Source organism: Babylonia areolata, chromosome 13, assembly GCF_041734735.1.
Source record: "Babylonia areolata isolate BAREFJ2019XMU chromosome 13, ASM4173473v1, whole genome shotgun sequence".
Classification (NCBI taxonomy): Eukaryota; Metazoa; Mollusca; class Gastropoda; order Neogastropoda; family Buccinidae; genus Babylonia; species Babylonia areolata.
In genome coordinates, this window is record NC_134888.1 from 17,173,570 (window position 1) to 17,198,369 (window position 24,800).

At 40.5% G+C, this 24,800-nt stretch overlaps 1 protein-coding gene across 1 annotated transcript; it reads right to left on the reverse strand.

Moving 5' to 3' along the window:
* Window positions 1-399: 399 nt before the first annotated feature.
* Window positions 400-23,104, reverse strand: LOC143289103 (uncharacterized). The gene is made up of 20 exons (XM_076597955.1): window positions 22,975-23,104; window positions 20,319-20,533; window positions 18,642-19,392; window positions 17,841-17,948; window positions 17,420-17,545; window positions 16,756-16,879; window positions 15,930-15,979; window positions 15,374-15,407; window positions 14,563-14,626; window positions 13,187-13,235; window positions 11,486-11,627; window positions 10,535-10,685; window positions 10,026-10,108; window positions 9,415-9,466; window positions 8,353-8,430; window positions 7,020-7,137; window positions 5,998-6,106; window positions 5,299-5,358; window positions 3,646-3,757; window positions 400-2,506 (listed from the first exon to the last, which is right to left on the reverse strand). Exons 1-20 carry the CDS (start codon window positions 22,997-22,999, stop codon window positions 2,381-2,383), a joined length of 2,577 nt encoding a protein of 858 aa, XP_076454070.1. The 5' UTR covers window positions 23,000-23,104; the 3' UTR covers window positions 400-2,380.
* Between the last annotated feature and the right edge of the window lie 1,696 nt (window positions 23,105-24,800).

Below are 24,800 nucleotides of genomic sequence, written 5' to 3' on the forward strand. Positions count from 1 at the left end.
ATTTTTCTGCTCTCCAAATTCAACATTTGTGCAGACCTGCTTGCGCCTAGACCCCCCTCATGTGTACATACAAATGCACAAGAACAAATGCGAACGTTAAAGATCCCATGATCCATGTTGTTCGGTAATGCAAACATAAGCATGCACACCTCCAAGAACAATATTTGGCTGCCAAAGTAGCAGAAGCAAAAAGGTCATATCCATAAAGTTCATTCATAGATATAAGTGAGGATGTGAGTTGCAGGCTTTGAATGCATATAGTGGAATACAGTATGTTTTCTTTTTCTTTTTTTTTCACTTCCTCATTCTTGTCTCTTACCGAAATTCAATAAGATATACAACATAAAATCTAACACACACACACACACAAATGCTGATGAATAAAACACATCAACACACTTTCAGTTGTTGTTTTTTTGTTAATTCTTTTTTTTTTTTTTTACATCCATGCACAAATGCCCAGTTCTGAGCCAAAGCATTTCTACATGCAAAAAGAAATTTCTGCAAGACATCAGTTTCACCCATTCACAATCTTTCGGTGCTATTCAACATTTAATGATAAACCCTAACATAATGATGAGACATTTCTCCACAGTCAACATTCAGTTTCTCTTTCCCAAATTTGGTCTCAATGCAGTTCAAAGTATGTCAATGTTTGTAAGCTTCTATTGATCGATTTACATACCACATGCCACACCACATACGGCATCATTCTGAAAACTTGAATTTTGTAACAAACAGAATGAACTTGAAAAACACTACCAAAGGCCTCCAGAGCAGAATCGATAGATGAAGACAATTCTCTTCCAAAATAGCCTCTCATTCATCACCCCCTACACACACACACACACACACACACACATGCTCACTCACATACACAGACATCAAAGGAATGGACAAACTGATAAAGGAGAAACAGTAACTTTGAATCATGAGGGCAGCTGTCTTTAAAACAAACCAACCATGATCCAGCTACAGGCTTTCAGTTTCATGACCTATCTCTGTTTCAACACCCTGTCTTTCTGCTTCATCCATCACCTGTCCACAGACTTCATAAAAGTTAAGCACCACTTCAATATATATATATACCTACACCACTGATGAAAAGAGACTGGGCCGTATCCCAGTTTTGATGTCCAATTTTCATCACTTTTGTTTGGTTAGTTGTTTTTTGGGTTGTTTTTTTTTAATGCATTCAGCTCTTTGTTGAATGGTACTGGTCTAGGGTTTTATTAACCACTTGAATGCCCCAGGACGGACAAACCCTTTGGATGTGGGAAAAAGTGCCCCACAACAGAAATTCACATCCACGTCATTGTAGGAATTTTCCAATCGCTAAATCATTAAATTCTTGTGAAATTGTCAAAACTGGATAATGTTTCTCTTCGTTTCAGAAAAGTTTAAGTTATATAATATGTACTTTCTTTTAGAAGTTTGCATGCTATATAATTTTCCCCCCATCATTACCCTCTGTGACCAAAACATCCTTTGGCAAATAGTTGTCGCTGAGCGTAAAATAGGCAATGCACTGAAAGGATCAAAATCCAGACTTTCCCAACCCTGAAGGGCGAAACTGTTTTTTTTTTCTGTGACTTTTTCCAGCACTGTAATTGGTTCTCACATTTTCCCATTGTTTACCAGACCCTGAATGGGCAAAACATTTTGCTTATTCCATGACATTTTCCAGCCTGTAAATGATTCTCACGTTCCCCCCCCCCCCCAAAACTTTTCTAGACGTCCATGACTGTGCAAACCTTGCAGTCCATGAAGTAGTTCTGCTTGTAGCTATCAGGCTGAAGTAAAGGTCCACAGTGGGCTGGTGCTTTGTGTGTGTGTGTGTGTGTGTGTGTGCGTGCGCGCTTGGCTGTTTGTTTTTGAGAAAGGAGAAAATGCGCAAAAAAAATTGCAGGCAATAACAATGGTGCTCAATTCCATTTTCCAGTCTTACATCGTTACATCATGGGTTTGTTCCAGAACAATACATTTTTTATTAACACAATCCAAACTTAGAGAAAACTCCAGACTCAGTGATAGTCACCGTTTTCCTCTCCAATGTCTCAACATGGCAGTCATTTTTGTTTTGTTTCTGACTTTTCATAAATCAGTGGGTTTTAAAAGATTGAGTCCATATTTATAGTACTATGTACTGCAATGTCCCATGCACAAAAGCACATTCAAGTCAATAACACAACTAGCATCTGCACCCACTCTCTTTCACACATTCACAGACATACTTTTATCCTTATGCAGTAAATCTCTCCCCTTCCCTCCCTTGTATTCACACTATTCAGGCTTGTCTCAACATTGCACACACACACACACACACACACACGTATATACAGACACCAATTCACACACACATACACATTCACACACAGAGTTACAGAGACATATTTCTGCCTTCAATGCTGATGTTAACCGCTCGCCGTCCTTTGATGTACTTTTTCTTTTCCTTGAAGTTGCGCACATGCTGCTCATAACGTGTGACCTTCTTCTTGCTGCTGGGCTGCAAGCACACACAACATCCATGGTAAGCCCATACAACATCCATGGTAAGCACATACTGCTTGTGTTCCAGCTCTAATAATATATTTAAAACAGCAACAACAACAAAAAACCCACAACACACACACACACACACACACACAAAACACATAGATGAAGACGAAATACAACCGTCAAGCTGAAGATTTAACTGATGTGTTCAGTTCATGGGCGCCTCACATAAAAATTGGCATCTGTATTGTATTGCATTGTACTGCTGTTTGTATTGCAGTACAAAATTTGACAAAAAACAAGAACGCCAGAGAATCGACAGACAGACAGACAGAAAATACGAAAAAACTTAGCCGAATGGAGAGCACAGGAACAGGAGTCATAATGGCTGCCAGAAAAAGAGGGCGCTAGCCAGCGGGACAAAGGGGAGGTTACCTACTTCCGGGAGGTTATCGGCTGTAGTTTCGTTTTCTCCGCATAGGCGGATAGTAGTTTGCACAGGACAGGAATGTCAGACCCCTGCCGGAGTCTGCACTAGTTGGGTCACGGTTAAGTATGTGTAATTAAACTGTATTTTGTATTGTATTCTATTCTATTGTAATGTAATGTGTTGCATTGTATTGCACTGCACTGCGCTGCATTGCATTGCATTAGTTTTTGTCATGACCAGATTCCTCTGAGTGAAATTCAAGCTGATCTTCCTTGGGAAAACATGTCACTCATCTGAATGCAGTCTTGTTCCAGTAGTGGTACTGCTGTATTTTCTCTCCCCCTGACTCCTCTCATTGGCAACACTGATGGGTATTTCTAATGTATATGCATCCAACTTGCTCCAACACTGATGGGTCATTTCTAACGTATATGCATCCAACTTGCTCCAACATTGACGAGTCATTTCAAATGTGTAATCAGTATGCATCCAATTTGATGCAACATTGATGAGTCATTTCAAATGTGAAATCAGTATGCATCCAACTTGATGCAACACTGATGGGTCATTTCAAATGTGTATGCATCAATGATCGATGACTGACGCTAAACCGAAACCCTGCAAACACACACGCGCACGCGCACGCACGCATGCACACACACAACCCCCCACCCCCATCCCACCCCCCCACCCCCCAACTCTCTCCCTCCCTCTCTTACCTTGGTGGGTGGAGCTTCAATGCTGCTGGTGGGACGGACGACGTAGTCCCGGTTGGAAGGCATGGGGACTCTGGCTCTGTACACCCAGCCTGGGTCACCGGGCCTCAGTGCTCTGTGGACACGATGACCACAGCTGTTCTCACCCCTTTTCATTCCTTTCCTTTCTTTTTTCTTTTGGTCTTTCCTACCCTCATTTTTACCTTTGAAATTATCTTTCATTTCTACCACAGAATCTCTATCAGATCAGTCATACCTTCTTTATTATCATCATTATTATCATCATTGTTGTTGTTATCATTTTTCTCCTTTCTGCTTCTTCATTCTTGGGCTGGAACTCCCACGTTCACTTGTATATCACATGAGTGGGCTTTCACGTGTATGACTGTCTTTACCCCGCCATGTAAACAGCCATATTCAGTTTTTTGGGGGGTGCATGCTGGGTATGTTCTTGTTTCCATAACCCACCAAACTCCGACATGGATTACAGGATCTTTAACGTGCATAACTGATCTTCTGCTTGCATATACACACGAAGAGGGTTCAGGTACTAGCAGGTCTGCACATATGTTGACCTGGGAGATCAGAAAAATCTCCACCCTTTACACACTAGGTGCCGTTACCGAGATTCGAACCAGGGACCCTCAGATTAAATATCCAACGCTTTAACTACTCAGCTATTGCGCCCGTCTTATCATCATTATTATGATTATCACTATTATCATCACTATTATTATTATAATGTTTCTATTATTATGATTATTATTGTTGTTGTTGCGATTATAATCATCATCATCATTCTTCATCATTATTAAGCCTGTGTCCATAACAGACAGGTGATATAACCAGCACAAGACGCTCTCCAGCAACAATCAAATTCTAGCCCAGGAAGTCACAACAGCAGTTGCCTCCTCTGCTGTACTGATGGTCATTGTCGGACACGACTGTCTATCATACATGCTTTACACGCATCAGGAGTAGGAAGGCAGGCGGGCAGGAGAGAAGAAAACTGGATGATAGGGGGCAGAAGAACACAAAACACAAGTACTGGTAACCCCACCTCCCACCCCCTCTACCCCAACCACACCATTCCCCCCCCCCCCCCCCCCCTCTCAGACCCCTGGCCTTTTCTGCTCTGTTACTGTTGTTCAGCAGGAATCACATGCCAGCCACGAAGGCTTTGCCACTTGTTTCCTATCTTTATGCTAATTCTGGTGCCAACAGACAATGAATCTACACAGAAAATGATTGTGTTAAAGTTTACCATGGCCACAAACACACACTCACATACACATACAACAAAAAGACAGGGTTATCACTCTCACGCTGAGAATGAACACACAAAATACACCATAAAGAATTGGGCAGTTACTAAAAGATGAAACTTTTGGTAAATGCACCTTCATCCTTTTGATGTTGTAAAGGGTGAACAAAGGATCAAGAAAAGAGTTTTTCTCAGTATGGCACTTACAATCAAACAGCAACAAAACATGACATTTTGTGCTGATGACATTCAGCAGACGTTGGTTATGTTTTGAAATACATGATACAATTTTAACAATAGTAGTAAGTACATTTATACAGCGCTTTACAGACACAAAAGCACATACGCACACTCACACACACACTCCACAGAAATAGCGTACAGAAACTTACTTCTGCTCTCCTTCCATGGCGTTGTCAATGTTTTGACGAGGAGTCTGACTCCCTTCAACACTGTGAACAAAGCACAGACAACAATACAGCCATCATATGTGGAACACAGTATATGTGCATGTGTCTGTGTGAAAAAAGCATGTCTGTGGGTACAAAAGTGTGTGCATGCGTGTCTGTTGTACGCAAAGCATGTCTGCCTGCACAGGTATATATGCATGCATGTCTGTGTGTTAGCAAGTGATAGTGCCTGTATCTGTGTATGTACAAGTGCGTGTGCATTTATGTCTGTGTATGCACAAGCATATGTGCATTTATGTCCATGTATGCACAAGCATGTATGCGTTCATACTCTATGTATGCACAAGCATGTATGCGTTCATATCTGTATGCACAAGCATGATTTCACTCATGTCTGTGTGTGTGCTAGAATGTTTGTATGCATGTCTGTAGGTGAAAAAGCGTGTCTGCATACATGCCTATGTTAACGCAAACATGTGTTCATAGGTCTCTGTATTTGTAGAATAGCTTGCACATGCACGCACGTGTATGTATGTGTGTGTGCGCATATGAAGAAGCATGTGAATGTGCATGTGTGTCAGCCTGTCTGAGTGTGTGTGTGTGTATGTGTGTGTGTGTGTGTGCGCCAAAGCAGCAGCAGCAGCATCAAAGGAAGCGCAGGCCCCAGCAATGTCCCCTCACCTCACTCGGCGTCTCTTGGGCTCCTGCTCCAGGTCACGCTGCTGCCGCTCCTCTCGGGACATGTTCTTGAAGTCTGACGTCAGGCTGAAGATTGGGCGAGACCACTCATCTGCACACACACACATATGATAATGATGATATGGATACTTCTATAGCACCTATTCTTGGTCGGAGACCAAGCTCTAAGCGCTTTACAAACACAGGGTCATTTGCACAACAGGCTGCCATCATTCACTTCCTGTGTCATTCGATCAGGTATCAGGTTTCAGTCATGCACACATACACACTCTGACAGACATATACCATTTTAATCATATGACCGTTTTGTTTCTTTACCCTGCCATGCACGATGCAGGCAGCCATACTCTGTTTTCGGGGATGTGCATGCTGGGTATGTTCTTGTTTCCATAAACAACCAAATGCTGACATGGATTGCACAGAATCTTTAGCATGCGTATTGGATCTTCTGCGTGCATATACATACAAAGGGGGTTCAGGCACTAGCAAGTCTGCTTATATGCTGACCTGAGAGATTTGAAAAATCTCCACCCTTTTAGTTTACCCACCAAGCGCCGTCACAGAGATTCAAACGTATGACACTACAACTAACAATACATGTTCTTGAAGTCTGAGATCAGGCTCGGGATTGGACGAGACCACTCGTCTGCACACACACACACACACACACACACACACACACACAGCACCATAACTAACATCTTCTTAAAGACTAACAGAGGGGAAGTTAGGTCAGTTTCCTGCAACACCCTTCCAGCAGGACTTCCTTAGAATCAGTGTGTGGCTGAGAGAGGAAAGCTTAGAGGGGTTCATGTAACACAATTATGGCAACGTCAGTGTATATTCTTCTTCTTGTTTTTTCCTTTTCTTTTTTTTTACATGGAAGGAAGGTTGCAGGTTTCTGGAATTCTACACCTCTCACCTCATTTGGTTTACACACAGGAGCTAAAAAATATATAAAAAAAAAAAAAAGGAGAGAGAGCAAGACCAAGAACTGGACGTACTGATCAGTTTCCCGGCTCTCTCCCGGTTCTCTCTCAGCTCCCGGGGGTGTTTGTACAGGTACATGACCGCCTTCCCAATGCCGCTGCTCTTCAGGCTCTCACTGCTGATCACTGGGAACTGAAACAACACCAACAATACAGACAGTTAGTTCACTGGAAAGGAAAAAAAATCTTCACAGGTAAGGACAAGTATGAGTTTACTGCTTTAACTAAGGTTCAAGGTTCCATAGCCTTTTACCACCATACGGGTAGTGAATTCATATCAAATGTGCCTAGGGATCTGTATAGGAAGGTGGGGCCCAGTTCTCTCCTCCTGCTGTTTGAACCTTCCCCAGCCAATGTCAGGTACCCATTCACACCCATGGACAATACACTGGTAAGGATAACATTCAGTTCATGAGTAAGAACAGTTAACTAACTGACAAATACATCACTTAGCTCATTAGAACGGACAACAGTTCACAAGTAAGGGTTACACTTAAATCTAATGTAAGGGTAACACTTGGATTACAAAGGACAAAAGTGTTTTCACTGGTATTAAGACAACAGTGAGTTCACTTGTACAGTATGCCATCACTAACATAGATTAAAGGATCTTTGATATACGCATTTAATCTTCTGCATGAAAGAAGGGGGTTCAGCCACTAGCTGGTCTGCACATATGCTGAACTGGGAAATCAGAAAAACCTCAACCCACCAGGCTCTGTGACCAGGTTCCAAACCAAGGATCCTGAGAATGAAAGTGCAATGTTCCAACCACCCAGCCACTGCCCCATCAGATGATTTAGTAAGTTTTACAACTGCAGCTTCCACAGTTTGCAGCAATTTGAACACCCTAGACCTTTACAACTGTAAAAGGAAATTTTCTATCTAAAATTACGTTTAAATAACATACTTACCGTGACCCAACTAGTGCAGACTCTGGCAGGGGTCTGACATTCCTGTCCTGTGCAAACTACTATCCGCCTATGCGGAGAAAAAGAGAGCAACTACGGCCGATAACCTCCTGAAAGTAGGTAACCTCCCCTTTGTCCCGCTAGCTAGCGCCCTCTTTTTCCGGCAGCCATCTCAACACCTGTTCCTGTGCTCCGCATACGGCTAAGTTTTTTCGTATTTCTTTCTGTCTGTCGACTCCTTGGCGTCCTTGTTGTTTATCTAATTATGCCTTCCAACAGGTCGCATGATTATGTAGCTCGATGTTAAATATCTCCTTTAAAGTAGTGTTTAACATCTTTATATTTGAGTCTCTCTGAAATACACATACAGACACAAACACATCACACCTGTGAACACAAGTGAGTGCCATAACAAGCACACCCACACCTACACTCACCTGCGTGAGAACGCGGAGAAGTGCTTCCCTGATCATCAGGTGTGGAAGACTCTTGTCCGGCAGGGGTGCCAACCAGTCCTGTCCATGGATACAAAAACCCACTGTATCATCTCACAACAATACCGCCGTTAATCTCTGCAGGGTCAAAGACAAGAAAAAGGACCAATATCAGCGGGAGGCTGTGCTCTTTGTAAAGTAAAGAAACACTTGTCCAAGGGTGTCACATCATTACGCTGAAGCATTCACACTTTCTTCAGAACAGAATATTCTTGCTAATTTAGCAAACAATCCTTAATTTCAATATTTCTTGGTGACTCATAAACCCACTTCTAAGCAACACTGGCAGTAAAAAAAAACAATAAAAAATTCACATGGTGTAATTTTCATGTCATCAATTAAGTAAGTAGTTTGCTCAGGCAGACAGGAAGAAATCAAGTATGAAGGTCCTCCTTGGAGGATTTTTCAGTGATAACTACCAATGGCATAAAGACTTTTCTAAGAACTTTGATTTCAAAATAAGCTCTTGTTGTGCCTTCTCCAGGAATACTGCAACATCATGACATGTAAGACCCATGTAAAGCCTTCGCCATTCTAACTTGTGCATGAATAACTTCTGAACCAACTGATGGATGTCATATTGCCATTGTTGCTTTACTCTGTGTAAATGTGTTATTTGTGCAAAAGTCTTTCTTTGTTGTTGTCTATTTCAATGTGTTATTTGTCTTCAAGACTTTATAGCTGTGTGAATGTGTTATTTGTTCAAAAGGTTTTAAATGTTTTATGTGTGTACAAGGTTTTATACCTGTGTTAATGCATTATTTCTACACAAGGTTTTATAAATTTGTGAATGAGTTATTTGTGCCCATGTTTTTCTACCTGTGTGAATGTGTCGTTTTTCTTAAAGGTTTTATGTCAGTGCGAATGTGTTGTTTGTGTACAAGGCTTTGCACTGGTGTGAATACATTGTAAATGAATGTTTCCTTTGTGCGCGTGAATGAGTTATCTGTGTGAAGCATTTTGTTTTACTTCTGAGCAGCTGTTTCCTTTCAGTGTGACACTTACCGTCAGCGCTGACAGGATGCCTGATTCCAGGAAGATCAGATGCAGGTCAGATCTGAAAACCACACAACAGTCACTGTCTTATCCATGGTTCTTGTTCCAACAGATATTCTCTTCCCCAGCAAGGTACATGTATAAGGCTGCCATTATGGAGTAATACTGACCTGTCCCTCTAGCCCCTCATTTCTGGCTCCCCCCCCTTACTGAATCTCCATTCCACTCACTGTCTGCCTGTCCCTGCCTTCCTGGGTGTGAACTATAGCACAACATGCCAACTGCTGGCTCCTCTCTTTCGGTCCATCTCTGTCCATCGCTTCATCATATCCGCAAGCTTTTCAGTACATTTTCTGTATATGACCATTTATTCTTTCAACTTTTGACATTTTGGCAGCCTTACTCCATTTTCAGGGTATATGTCAGTTCGTTCAAAATTTCCCTAACTCTGACAAGAGCTTACAGGATCTTTAACAAGCATATTAACTGCTATCCGATAAACATTTATGTCCAAAATTTGCGAGCTCCTTTAATTGTTTTCTGCAGGCAAACCAGTATCATTTAGACCCAGCAAACTCATTCTTTCTTTTAAAAAAAGAAGAAAAAGACAAGTGTCTCACTTTTTCAGCTGGGACTGGACAAAAGGGAGCAACTTCAGTTTGCGAGTCGCTGGCTGGCGTTTCTGGTTCAGCACTCGGTCCTCCTGACCAAACAAACAGCACATCATTGGCTGACAAATGCAAACCAATCAGATTATTGATTGATAGGGGCAAACCAATCAGATCATTGTTTGATATATACAACCCCATCAGATTACTGATTGTGTGTACAAACCAATCTGATCATGGCTGACAAGTACAAACCAATCAATGACTGACATGTTCAAACCAATCAATCAATGGGTGACACATACAAACCAATCAGATCACTGGTTCATACAAAGTAATCAGATCATTGGTTGAAATGTACAAACTAATCAATTCATTGCTGTGTACAAAAAACAACAATAATGAGATCAATGGCTGACATTACAAGCCAGCCAGATCATTTCCTGACAAACCAAACAGGAATCAATCAATCAATTATACCAAGTAAAAGCAACTGGAAAACCTCCTCAGCCAATTCTCACCTCTGCAGCTTCCTTCATCTTGGTGATCATGTCCGCAATGAGATCATCATTGTCGTTGATCATGTCCATATCTTTTCTCTTGCGCCGATGGCGGCGAGACTCTTCCTTTTTGCGTTCCATCATCAAGTCAAAGTCGGACACAAATTCTTTGCTGAAATTCACAGGAAAGACCGCATTTACCCCAAGCTTAAAATGCTATAAAGTGTATCTTAATGTTCCATAACTGAAAATTTACTGAGCAATGTATATCGCACACATACACAGTGTCTCCAAGAACCAGAAGTATTCTGCTATGTCTTTGTGCCTTCTGTCCCTTTCTTCCAACACTCTACCACAAAAATACATTTGCATAAGGATGTAAATAATCATAATAAAAGAAATTAGAGCAATTTGTTAGTCTTAAAAATGATACAGACTTCTCTGACACAAAAACAAATTTTAGTAATCATGCACTGAAACATGTACTTAAAAAATGTGTTACAAATTTATACTTAGTCTACAGTCATATTGGTACTTCAATACAGCATTAATAATCAAATTGCCTAGTTTTTTTAAATTCCTCATTACTTTTTTCAAAGCACAGAAATACATTTTTCCTTTGACTGTCAAATAATAAATTATTCATCAAGTAAATTACATTCATCTTCTACTTCTTTACAGAGTGTATTCTCAAGAGGTATGTTTTGGTATCTCACTTTTTTGTTACCAGAACTCATGCAGAATTTTATTGGAAGTTGTATATTCAAGCACAGGCATGTTTGTGCACACTGGTGTGTGAGAATGTGGTGTGCATGTGTCTAGTGTGTGGTGTGTTTATGTGTCTGTGTACATATCTGCTTCAGCATTTGGTGCATGTATGCCTGCACATATCCCTCCTAAGCAGCCCCCCCCCACCCCCTCCACCCCCCAATGCCTACTTTTATGTCCCCGCCTCCCACTTCACCCACTCACTTTCCTTCGCCGTCTCTGCGCACGGCGTCTTCATTCTCATCCTCAGACAACTCCGGCAACACTTGTGCCCCCTCCCCCTCCTGACTTGGCAACCCCTCCGCCAGATCTGCATCGTCGTCATCCTCATCCGACTTGATGGCCGCTGTGAGTGACAGATGGTCATACTGATAAATCAGCGTTATCCCATGTATCTGTTTACCCCCTCAGAGATCAAAGTGACACATGGCAAACTGAACAGTGTAATCTGAGGGTGAAAAGGGTAATATCACACAGCAAAACATCCTTTCACACAACAAAACAAGTGCAGGACCACCAAGCTTGCAGCTAAAATCACTCTTGCGAACAGTGCAGTGAACGTAGCTAGTGCCTTTTCTTGATGGGACAAAGCAGCTGTATTTTTCATGGTAGACAGAGCGATGTTTCTGGAGAAGATATCTCTTTTTGCCTCATGAGTTTTGGTCTTTCGATTTCTTGTTCAGGACCAAATTCTGATTAATTCATGCGACCTGCTCGACGAAAGCCCGTCAAAGTCAGTAATGGGTTATCATTCTTCCCTCATTGCCCAAAACCACAGATGCAGCTCTTTCGAAAAGCATATAATTTTGGCATCGCTTTCAAGCTAAATTCAATGCAGGAAAGTGTAATTACAGAATGAGGCCTTCAAAAGGGTAATTTATTATGCCCAAAGCATAAGGTAAATAGATCTGTTATCACGGAATGGAGTAACTGACTTTTGTAATACTTATAAGTTTTCAGTTGCTTCCTATCTCACACTCTATGTTACTACGTCCATGTTTGTTTGTTTTTAATTGAACACTGGACTTTTCTTTTTTTATCAAATAATAAAATCAAAAAGTTTGCAGCTGGTCCAGGGGCCACTTAACTGAAAGTACACTGAATGCATAGCTTAATATCAAAACAAAGTAAAAGGATTTTTTATTTCCCTAAAATTACGTTTAGTATGTGTAGTAAAATAAAGAAGAAGAAAAAAACATTAAAGAACAAATAACATCTAAACAACCAACAGGGAATTCTGTATAATACAGAAATAATCCCACCCATGCATTATGAGGACAACACAATAATGGCAGAGAGAGAGGGAAGGAAAAAAATGACAGACAGAAAGAAGAAAGGAAAGAAACCAATTTTCATATAATGATAATAATAATAATAATAATAATAATAATACAGAAAGAAGGAAAGAAACCAATTTTCATCTCTTGATTTTGATAATAATAGCAGTAATAACAATACTTTTTAGAAAATTATTATATACATTTTTTTTTAAAAAAAACAATAACAATATTTTGAAAGAAAACAAAAAGACGATCCTGTCATTTGTGAATAAAACCATGCATGACAAACTCACACATATGAAACATACTTGTCACACAGCACACACACACAGACTGTAAAAAAAGTATGTAGCAAATGCACATAAAATGTGTACAGTCACAGCCACATACATACTCAAACTTAACACACATATCCACACACACATATACACACAAAAACCCCCCTTACCCCCTGCTCCCCGCCCCCCTCCACACACACACACAAATACCAGCCTCTATTCCTGTTTCACCATCTCACACACATGTGTACAATATAACTTTTTGTGTGATAAGGCATCAAACTGACAGATCAAAACACGCTGCACAGAGAGAACGAGATAACAGTCAAAAAGAAAAAGCTTCTTACAAGACTTCTTTTTCTCCTTCTTTGAGCGCACATCATCAGCCGTGAAACCCTGCAAAACACATCATGTAAATCAGATGAAATAACAACTGATTATTGCTGATGTAGTCTAGCACCTATATCACGATCTAACCATAATAATAACAATAACAATCAAAACATTGTAAATTTATATAGCACTTTCCCTGCAGCTCTAAGCACATTTAACAATACATCAGTTATGAATAAGACACAGGCATATAATAATAAAAATGTTTACATACAAACTCCCTAAAAGACTCACAAACGTTTCCGACTTCACCCCCATAATAAAAATGTTAAAATACAAACTCGCTAAAAATACTATTTTAAAAACACTGTAACATCTCTCACAACTCACACACATTACAAGCCTCACCCCCAGCCCCTCCATACAAACATATTAACAACACACACGCACAGTCTGGGGAGAGAATGATCTATAGTTTTAAATACTGTTTGATCAAGTATGTTTTAAGATTAGACTTGAAAGATTTAATAGTGGAGCAGTGTCTGATGTCATGTGGTAGAGACTTCCAAAACCAAGATCCATAGTGTGTAATGTTCGGAAATCATGGTATTTCCGTTCGTAATACAGGACTTCAAACATGCATATGTCAGACAAAGAGCACAGGCCATGGTGGGATGGACTGTAATCTTTACTCGGTCAGAAAGGCATGATGGCACAGAACTATTCAATGAACTGATACATATACAAGCTACTTTAAACTTAATTCTTTCAGATATTGAAGCCCAGTGTAACTTATACTGAAGAGAAGTACATGGTTGTCTGCGAGAGGCTTTCCAGATCAGACGAGCAGCTAAATTTTGAACTTTCTGTGGAAGTTCTATGACAGAAGAAGGCAAACCCAGGAACTGCATTAACGTAATCTGGTAAGAACACATAGAGTGACTCAGTGTTTTTGTTACATCATCAGCGTATCCAGTAATAAAAATAATGAAAGATGATACCTTCACTGTGCCTTGAAGCTGTATTTCACATGACAGAATGCACAAAAGACATCTGAAATCCATAAGCTAGCAGTACCCATACCATATCTGCCAGCATGATATGGCTAAAAAGAGATGCATGAGATTTCTGTTGGTTATTTCATAACACCTTTCATAACTGTTCCATCCTAATCATTCCATGATCATTCATCTGGTGGTAGCATTTCGTATCCAGATACAATCCTATCATGATTAATCAAATCCTACCAATGCAAAAAGCATCAATGCAAAACATTACTTTTTAATCCACCACCCCCCTCCACCTCCCTCCAACCCTCACCCCACCCTACCCTCTCCTCCACATACACACCCTCCAATATTTAAGAAAGATAAAGAACTAAAAAGCTTACAGCAAATTCTTCTTCTTCATCGCTGGAGCCGAAGATGTCATTAATCAACCCCTCTGCAACAGACCTGGCAACACAAACAAGTCAGGTAAATTAGTACATACAGGTGAAATACATTCAATGAAATATACTGTTGCATCAGGTAAATCAGTACATACAGATGAAATACATTACATGAAATATTTTTGTATCAGGTAAATCTCATGCAAATGAAATAGATTTTACCAGGTCAATTAGTACATACAGATGAAATGCATTAAAATCTAAATGAAATATATTTTTGTGTATGATAAAATTAGTAAATATACAAATGAAATACATTAAATAAAATATGCCAATGTAGCAGGTAAATTAGTACACAGAGATGAAATAAATAAAGCAAAATATATTTCTGTGTGAGTTGAAATTAGTACACAAAGATGAAATACACAAAATTAAATGTATTTTTGTATCATGCAAATTAGCGTATACAGATGAATACATAAAATGAAGTGGATTTCCACCAGATTAATTAATACATACCAATGGAATAAAGTATATTCAACAAAATGGATCAAAGTGGGGAAATAAGAAAAGCGTTTCCAGGAAAATCCCAACTGTGACATAACATGAAACTTCAAACCAGCCACTCATGAAAATCGTCTACTGTCAGTTGCAAATTGCTAGCTGAGAAGACAACCGTTACATACTTATTTAAGATGTCTGTCTGTCAGTACAAGGCTTTGTACAGGACTTTTTTGTCCTGTTTTTCCCTAACATTGGTAAATAGTGTCATGTTCCAAAACAGAAATACAATTTAAACCAAACCACTTACTCTTTGTCGCTGTCATCGTCATCACTGCCTTTTCCTGCAACAAACCAGGGGACTCATTAATTAATAAACATTCCAAAAAACAAACTATGGCTGCCTTTTCGATGAGCTGAAAACAGCCATACCCATAAAGACTCACTCAGACATGTTAATGAATGTGGGAATTGGTGCCTACAAACACAGAAAATATATATTTTATAAAAATAAATGCTTAAGACAACCAGCATTAGGAATCTGCAGCATAAGAATAAGCCAGGTTTAAAAAAAAAAAAATCAAATAAAATTTCAACAGATGAAAAATTGTTTGCAAACCTTTGCATACTTGTTCATAAAGCCATCAACGCCTTAACAAATTAAACACTGCAGTCTACCACTCACTGATTGAAATTCATTGAGTACATTCTCATACCCTAGCCTAATCTAATGTATATGTGTCATTTGAAAAATTTGTTGGCGAATTAACATTTACATGAGACCACTATTTTAACAACAAAAATACAAGTCTGAGTTCTTTAACTTTACCCTCACCCACACACCCACACGCAGGCAGTGAACTCACTTGCTTTTTTGCCGCTCGGTTTTCCAACGTCAACATCTGAGTCTTTGTCTCTGTAATCATAAGAATATCCATTAAACTAGTTTCCTTCACATCATGCCTCAAGCACTGGGAAAGAAACAGAACACAGAATGACACGACTGCCATGAGAACAGGAACTGGACATTTTCTATTCTTTACATAACCCACCACACTGTGTCATTTAACTTTTACAGGGCCAACAAATTACTACTCTAATCATAAATCAATTTGTACTAGTTTTACAATTATGGAATAGTCAAAGAACTGCAACAAGTTTGAAATAACTTCACGGCTTGATGAACAGCACCATTCCCTGAACCTGATAATGTCACATGTAACTACAATATGACATGTAACAGAACAGCTACATATTAACCATATCAAGTTATATATCAAAAAAATATGTATATTTATGTGAGCAAACAAATGGTTTCTTTAGATATACAAACTCATATAATTAACTAAATAGTGAAAAGGTGGTTTTCTGACAAAATAGAAAAGTGACCAAACAAAAGTTTCCATAGAAATACTAACTCCATTATGCATCAAAATGGTTAAAAGGTGGTTTTGCAATTCAAGTTTTGTATACCAAATTTAACATGCACTTTTTACCGGTAGTACTGCATGCTGTCTTAAGACTTACAACTGTAACCAGTCATCGTTTGAAGTGATCGCAGTGACTATGTTTACCAAGGCCACAAATCACACACACACACACACACACATCTAAGATTTTTTTTTTTTTTTCAAAATTTACTTCACCAGCAAATAATATACAAACATCAACCAAAGAAAAAAAAACACTCACTCATCATCACTTCCAGCATGCACGGACTTGTCATCATCATCATTCTCTTTGTCTGAATCATCGTCATCAATGACACGTCGTCGTTTCCTTTTGACAGCTGGACCACCACCACTGGCAGAAGAAGCTACACAGACAACAGTCAACACAGCAGTGTTAGATAAACAACAGCACATTAACACCTGTGATGGAGTCTCCCGTCGGTCCGACGGATGAGTAGGCATGCAGGCTTACATGTCGGTGTGTGTCCTCATATGGGAGAAGAGGACGATTTTGGGAAAACGTCTCCAGAAGTTGAGCCCTGCTTCCTTCGCTCACGCTTCTCCTTGATGGCCAGCATTCTCTTATTTTCAAACGTCTTTATGCCACTAGAGCACAGCATCCTCTAGCGAGAGCGGTCAAGGGCATCAGTTTCCAAGGAAGCGATGTCTATGTCACAGGCTTTGCCTGACCAGCACAAGTGACTTTTTTTTTTAGTGAGGAGGAGTTAGAAAATAACACCTGTGGTACTAGCACAATGAACATAAACACTGACTAAATACATTATTCATGAAAGAACGAATGAATGAACAAACCAAAGAAAAAAGATAAACAAACAGCACACACAAAATAAAGAACAAAGTAAAAAAAAAACAAAAAAACAATTAATCTTAAATAATGAACTGACCTCTCGAAGCTGGGGAACCAGATCTGGATCTAGATCTGGATCTGGAACCTGATTTTGAGCGTGACCTTGACCTTGATCTTGAAGCTGACCTTCCAGAGGCAGGAGAAGCTGAACCTCGACGAGATCCTTCAAAAAGCAAGAAAAACATGGTCGCAGTTTGCTCTTTCATAAAACACAGTTGATGCATGTATTTTTTTTGTTTATTCCAGTTCGCTGACAGAATTATCAACATTCCTCATGATTCAAAAGCAAGCAAAACATGGCCATAGTTTGCTTTTTTTTTTTTTCAGATTTATCACAATAAAATTCCACACAACTGCACTGATCAGTTGAATGTATACAACATAATATAAATCATGAAATAGAGTTCATGCATGTATTTTTTGTTTATTCCAGTTCCCTGACAGAACTATCAACATACCTTTTGATGCTGGTGTTCCTGACCTTGACCTGGATCTTGACCGTGACATTGACCTTGACCTTGACCTGGATCTGGAATGTGCAGGGGATGCAGATCCATGTCTGGAGCCTACTCACCAAACAGAAAGAAAGAAAATATCAGCATGAAAATTGAAGGCATAAGTCAAACATGACTGAAATCAATGTGAAACAAAATAGTCAAGAAAACAATCATTAGATTTGAAAAAAATTAGTGATACTGTTCATAGACTTATTCATCAGTCAGGCTGTATTGAGCCTACATAACAATTTAACCTGCCAAGATTATTGTAAATCAGCAAATCACTAAATATATTGTAATACTAAATATATCAAGCCAAGAACATTTTATATTTTTACTAATTGTTTACCACTCCAAATACTGTTTCAATGCAATAAAAAATTAATGCTGTGATGTAATAATACATGCTGTATAAAAGGGAAAAAGAAATACCGAGTTAAAATCAATTACAAATAAGAACAAGAACAAAAGCTCAGCCATTTACAATCCGTCAAGCCCCGGCTGAAGAACACTGTAAGTAAACATCTCTGAATAATCAAAACAACAAAACTATTATCAAGTTCAAAATCACATTCAAAATGAGGCGGTTTTTTTTAAATCAATTTCTTTCATTCAGAGATCTGAGGAACTAAGAAAAAAACAAAATGTCTGAAGGACAGCGCAGGAAGAAAAACAAATGAATGAAGGAGAAGAAAAACGACAGAAGATATGCCTGGAAGCTGAAAGCTGACAGTGAACAAAGCCTCTGGAGTGTCTGCATACCTGCACCAGACCCTGGGGAACCAGGCCGACTGCCTGCAGGGGAATGTGAACCGCTCCTCACGCTGTGAGCCGGTGAGCCGGATCGACTCCGTGCCGGGGACCGCGAACCGCTTCTGGCAGGAGAGGGGGAGCCGCTTCTGGCTGGAGAACCGGAGGCACTTCTTGCTGGAGAGCGAGACCCACTCCTGGCCGGAGACTGGGATGCGCTCCGGGCTGGGGACCGTGACACGCTCCTCGCTGGAGAGCCGGAGGCGCTCCTCGCCGGTGAACGGGAACCGCTTCGTGCCGGAGACCGAGAACCGCTTCTGACGCTCCCTGCTGGGGATGCTGGGGCGCTGCCCACGGGTGATGCAGGTCCGCTGCGTGGAGAACCTCCCCCACTCCCCACAGGAGATGCTGGGGCACTGGCAGCACTTCCTGTTGGGGAAGGGGAGCGACTCCTGGCCTGTGAGCCGGGGCTGGCAGGGCCACTGCCAGCAGGAGAGGCTGGTGCGCTGCCCATGGGGGAAGGGGAGCGACTCCGGGCTGGAGAGGCGGGGCTGGCGGGGGTGCTGCCCACGGGGGACTGGTGCCCTTCCCACCCAGGAGACGCCCCCCCAGGGGAAGGACGGGGGCTGTTCAGGGGGGAGGCAACAGGGCTGGGGATAGAGGAGGGGGAGGCAGGGGCATCTTCATCATTGTTCATGCTAATATTGTCATCATCTGGTTCCTGAGAAGGGGTGCGGGCACCATCCTCCACATCTCTCTCCACCTGCACACGGATTGCTTTCACTTGACATGAGGGTTGGAGGGGAAGGGAGGAAACCTCTGGAAAAATATGCATGTATTTCTGTTTTCAAATTAAATTAAGGTGCATGCATGTCTGATTTAGTAAGTTTGAAAAAACTTCTTTTTTATTTTGTTGCTTTCTTCTTCTCATATCAATGTTCTTTGCCTTCTTACTGTATCTCAGTATTGTCACTACATATATTCTCATTTAAGCTGCCTTCAAAGCAACACCCAAGCTTGCTCTAGACGAATCAAAGAGCCATCAAAACACAAGGATTTCAGATTGCCCTCTTCTTTATGAGATCCTGCACAATCACTGAGTCAGCTAAACAGTGTACAGTTATAACTACGAAGATTCAACATACATAGACCACTTTGACTGCCTAACACTGTAAAAAAAAGGTGTAACAGCAATGTGTTCAGTACCGACAAAGAGCTTTGTGAGGCTAGTCATGGAGACAAGACTGAACAACTATCCTCTTTCAAAGTCAAACACCTTCACACTATGCTGTCAAGAACAGCCTTACCCATCCCTTGCACTACATCACACTGAATTCATAAATGGGTAACGAACTGGACAGGGAAGAAAAAAATGACCAAATAATCCCAAATGTGGGCAAAGTGATTCACATCATTTCAAAGGAAACAAGTCACTGGAAACAGGTTCCTACCGATTCCAGATTACACAAACTGCCATCCCCTCCTTCCCCACCTCTGACCCAACACCCTCCTGTACTTTCTAGTTCTAACCTCTGTCATAGTCCTCTTCTAGGCATGCCCCTTATCGTACCTCTTCATGTACTTATCTTCTAGTTATGCCTTTTGTTTTACCCCTTCATGTAATTATCTTCTAATTATGCCCCTTGTTTTATCCTTTCATGTAATTCTCTTCTTGTCCCCTTATCATACCTCTTCTCGCTCCACATCTTCGGCGTCCAGTTCATCATCCACCACTTCCTGTTCACCCATCTCACGTTCCACCTCTCCCCCGTCACTGACATAGTCATCCTCTTCAGTGACCTTGCAGGGGCTGCCCGGGGTGACAGGGGGAGGAGACTCATCACGCACAGGTGTGCCTTGACCACTGGCATCTTCATCCTGCACAGGGGTGCTGCCTCCACTCCCTGAAAGAAAGGAAGTGCAGTGTATCACTTCAATCATTCATTGTGATTGTGTAAATGGGGCAAGAAAGGGTGACTTTCATTAGGAATGTCTTTCTTTTGAATAATAAGTAATATCAGAAACATGCAGTTACAGTGTTCAAGTTTGGTTCAGCACACTGTGGGTGATATATCAATGGGTCAGGACAAATATCCTTTTCTTCCCCTCTCATTGGCAATCCTTCAAACCCCTCCCCACCATACAGTATGTATCTTCATTTGTACAATATCTACACAACTCTTCTGCACACACACACACACACACACACACACACACACACTGTGCGTGCGTTTTTCTTGTTACTGTTGTTGTTCTGTTGTTAACATTTACCCCGTTCACTTCAAGTTTACATGTAGGCATTTACACACTAATCTGGATCAGGGAAAATCTCCCTGCAATAGTCAACACACACACACAGACACACGCACCCATTCCTAAAATCCCCTCTTCCCACCTGCACACAAATATACACACAACCATCACAGGATATGTGAGATACAGGCTGATCTGAACTGCAAGTAATGTTCAGACAGATATGATGAAATAGATTCCATGTTAACATTGAGTGGGCAATAACTTGAATAAAGTTCTGGGGAAATTTGTCATGGTAGACAATTGCGTGAGGCTGCATGTTTCCTAAGATGTGGAACTGGAAGCCACCAGGGATGGTTTTCCAAGTTTACTTAGTAGATTTGCTGAATATGCCACTTCCTTGTGTGTGTCAAGTGGCAATAAACTGTGTGTGTGTGTGTGTGTGTGTGTGTGTGTGTATGTGTGCTGTATATAATACACAGAACTTCATCACTTCATGTGAGATGGAACAAGAGGAAGATAGAGTGAAACTGAAACTGTGAAAGACAAAGTGACAAAGAGAAATGAACTTAAGAAGTGGTGGGACAATAATAGCAAAAGATAAATACTAAATAGAAAGGCATTATCATTATGTCTGATGTTTAATGGAAACACCTGTTTTTTCTGTTTTACACACTTACACATGTACATATTTGTATTTGCATTTCTTTTTATCACAACAGATTTCTCTGTATGAAATTCGGGCTGCTCTCCCCAGGGAGAGCACGTCGCTACACTACAGCACCACTTTTTTTTCTTTTTCTTTTTCCTGCGAGCAGTTTCATTTGTTTTTTCCTGTCAAAGTGGATTTTCCTACAGAATTTTGCCAGGAACAACCTTTTTGTTGCCGTGGGTTCTTTTAAGTGCGCTAAGTGCATGCTGCACACAGGACCTTGGTTTAACGTCTCATCCGAATGACTAGCGTCCAGACCACCAATCAAGGTCTAGTGGAGGGGGAGAAAATATCGGCAGCTGAGCCATGATTTGAACCAGTGCACTCAGATTCTCTCGCTTCTTAGGCGGAGGCATTACCTATAGCCAGTATAGGCCATCACTCCACTTTATTTGCACAATCACACAAAACTGTGCAACATGCAAACACTAAAGCCAAGCAGATCTGTTACATATGAACTGCAAGATAAAACAATTCTTGATTATCATTTTTAACTAGACCCCCAACACACACACACACACATGTGCATACACATCCTCATTCTCTTTCTTTTTGACAGATCTATCTATACTCGCACTACCATGATATAGGGTTTAAAAGCTTTATGTGATCTCTTGATTATTTAAATGAATACATGTCTTAAATACAACATACATATTTTGTTTGTATTCTGACTCTGAGCATGAGCAACATGATCACATATATACTGATATAGTTAATTTCTTTTGGGAGATAATAAAGTTGACATAATTTGTTGTTGTTGTTTGGTGTGTTTTTGTTTTTTTTAAACAACAACACATCATATATGGATATATATTTCAATTAAATGAGTGAACCTACCATAGGAAGCAAAATTTTGGCCCGACACATAGTCATTGTTGTCAAAAAACTTACTTTGGCAATTCAGAGGTAAACAGATGTTGTGACCGATTTCAGTGGTTTTCGTCTCTAATTAATGGATGATTATACTTAAATTGTGATAGATTCGGTTTCTGTGTTAGGTCAAACCATTTTTCCAGTGCTCTTTCCGCTTTGCTTGGGCCACATTGGCCACAACAAAGCAATCGAAGCAATGGAAAACAATAAACATGGCGTCTGTCGGTTCCTATACACGTGTGTCGGTTCGTGTTCGTGCGCATCTCTTCTGGCTTTACTGTTTATACTACAATTAGAAAGGTACATTACTCGTTGCATTTGTACATCATACATGCTTTTGGGGGAGATAAACTCATTCCGTAAACAACTGTTTTAGGTGCTCTTAGCGTCACATGATCAACTAAGACTGTTTTACAGATGGTACTTCTGTTTGTTTGTTTTTTAAATAAAGCCGTGGCTTCATATTTGAGCAAATACACTTTAAAATACTGGTTTCATACTGACCTGGAAATTCTTCGTCAACATCCATATTTGATTTTCTATTATTTCAAAACGTTTTGACGCGTTTCCAATCGACTTGACCACACAATTCTGAACATACGCCCGACCACAGTAAGTTTTCCCCCGGAAATACACACAACTGCGCATGTTGCGAAGGGACACCACTCTTGTCATATTAATCGATCCACGATAACTCACGCATTGTTCTAGTTTCAGTTTCAAGGAGGTGTTAAAGCGTGCGCATCGATTCGTCCAGTACAGGCTTAACCACGTCTGCAAATATAATATTAAAATAAATAGATACATAAATAAATAAGTAAATAGCTAAAAACTATATGAGGATAAGGATATTTTTCTCCGACTTATAAAGCTCTTGTAAGACCTCTCTTGGAGTATGGTCTCCCTGCCTGGTGTCCTGGACTAATACGTCAATCAATTACTATTGAAAGAGTGCAAAGACGTGCTACCAAACTGGTGCATGAAATTAAGGATTTGTCTTAGGAAGAAAGACTGAAATTCCTAAAATTACCCTCAATGAAAGCAAGACGAAAAAGAGGAGATTTGATTCAAGCCTATAAGATCTGTAATGGTATAGACGATATTAAAAAAGATCACTTCTTTGATTCACCGCCAGAGGGGTCAGCCCGATACTCCCCCGTGCCGATACTCCCGCGAGTCGATACTCCCCCGTGCCGATACTCCCCCGAGTCGATACTCCCCCGTGCCGATACTCCCCCGGCTCGTTAATCCCTCTCGAAAAGATCCAAAAATAAGCAATTGTAATTATACAGTTGTGACTGATAATATGTTTTCTGCTTGATCAAAGATGTGTTGTGGAATGATCAATGTGTTATGTGTTCTCCGCTTCTTACAACCGTCCGCCTTCAGAGTTGAGCAGCAGTGCGCGACGTGTGTTGGGGCCCGCTATGTGTGGGCTCGCTACTGCTGTCGTCATGATTCAGTGCATATATGGGTGAACGCTCGCTCTCTCTCTCTCTCTCTCTCTCTCTCTCTCTCTCTCAATAGATGGTTTGAGACAGGTGGATTAACATCTCCTTGTCCAATGTGTGGCGAGAGTAAAGAAGATGAGATACATTTCATGTTCAGTTGCAAAGGATACGAGGAGGTTCGGGAAAACTGTAGGCCTACACTCTTTAAAACAGCTGCAACAAAGAGGAAAGACCTGGTCAGTGTCTTAACATCAAATGACGAAAATATTATCCTCTCAAAATACGTCTCAGAGGCAGAAGATATACGGAAAAAGAAAATAAATGATCAAAATGCCCGTTAATTCAAAATATATACAAACATTAATGGTTTCAAAAATGATTTCTTTGAGGGTCAAAATAGAAGCAGATAGAATTAGTATTTGGATGGTCAATCTGATGATGATGATGTTGTTGTTATTTTTTGTGTGCAATTTGTTGGCTGTTGTTTATTGATATAACCTTTGTAACATTAGGTGCGTTAGTTTTTGTTTTTGTTTTGTTTTGTTTTACTTTTTCAAATGAATGGATAAAACGACACTGTAACTTCCCCTGTACCCCCCTGTCACATGGGCTGTTAAGCTAATGACAGTAAAGAGTCAAAGTGTCAAAGTGTCTCTCTCTCTCAACAGAAACATCCTGTAGAGTAAGAGCGGGGTACATGGGAAGTTTCACATGGCTGTGAAAAGTATCTATGATTCTGTACTTGTATGTGTTCGTGACAAAGGTACTCATTCAGACTTTTCTCAGTGTGCTAGAGGGGTTAAGCCCACAGCTGTTTTCCTTTTTCATCAATGAATTGGCAGTGGAGTTATCCGGCAAAGAAGGGTAGACATCAGTGGA

Excerpts from the sequence above, each read along its gene's own strand:
- LOC143289103 (XM_076597955.1), bottom strand. The coding sequence starts at position 22,999 with ATGGATGTTGACGAAGAATTTCCAG. Across the intron at positions 11,628-13,186 it reads GAAGGAGAAAAAGAAGTCTT|CGGCCATCAAGTCGGATGAG; the intron begins GTAAGAAGCTTT and ends TGTCACTCACAG. Across the intron at positions 3,758-5,298 it reads GCCATGGAAGGAGAGCAGAA|AGCACTGAGGCCCGGTGACC; the intron begins GTAAGTTTCTGT and ends TCGTGTCCACAG.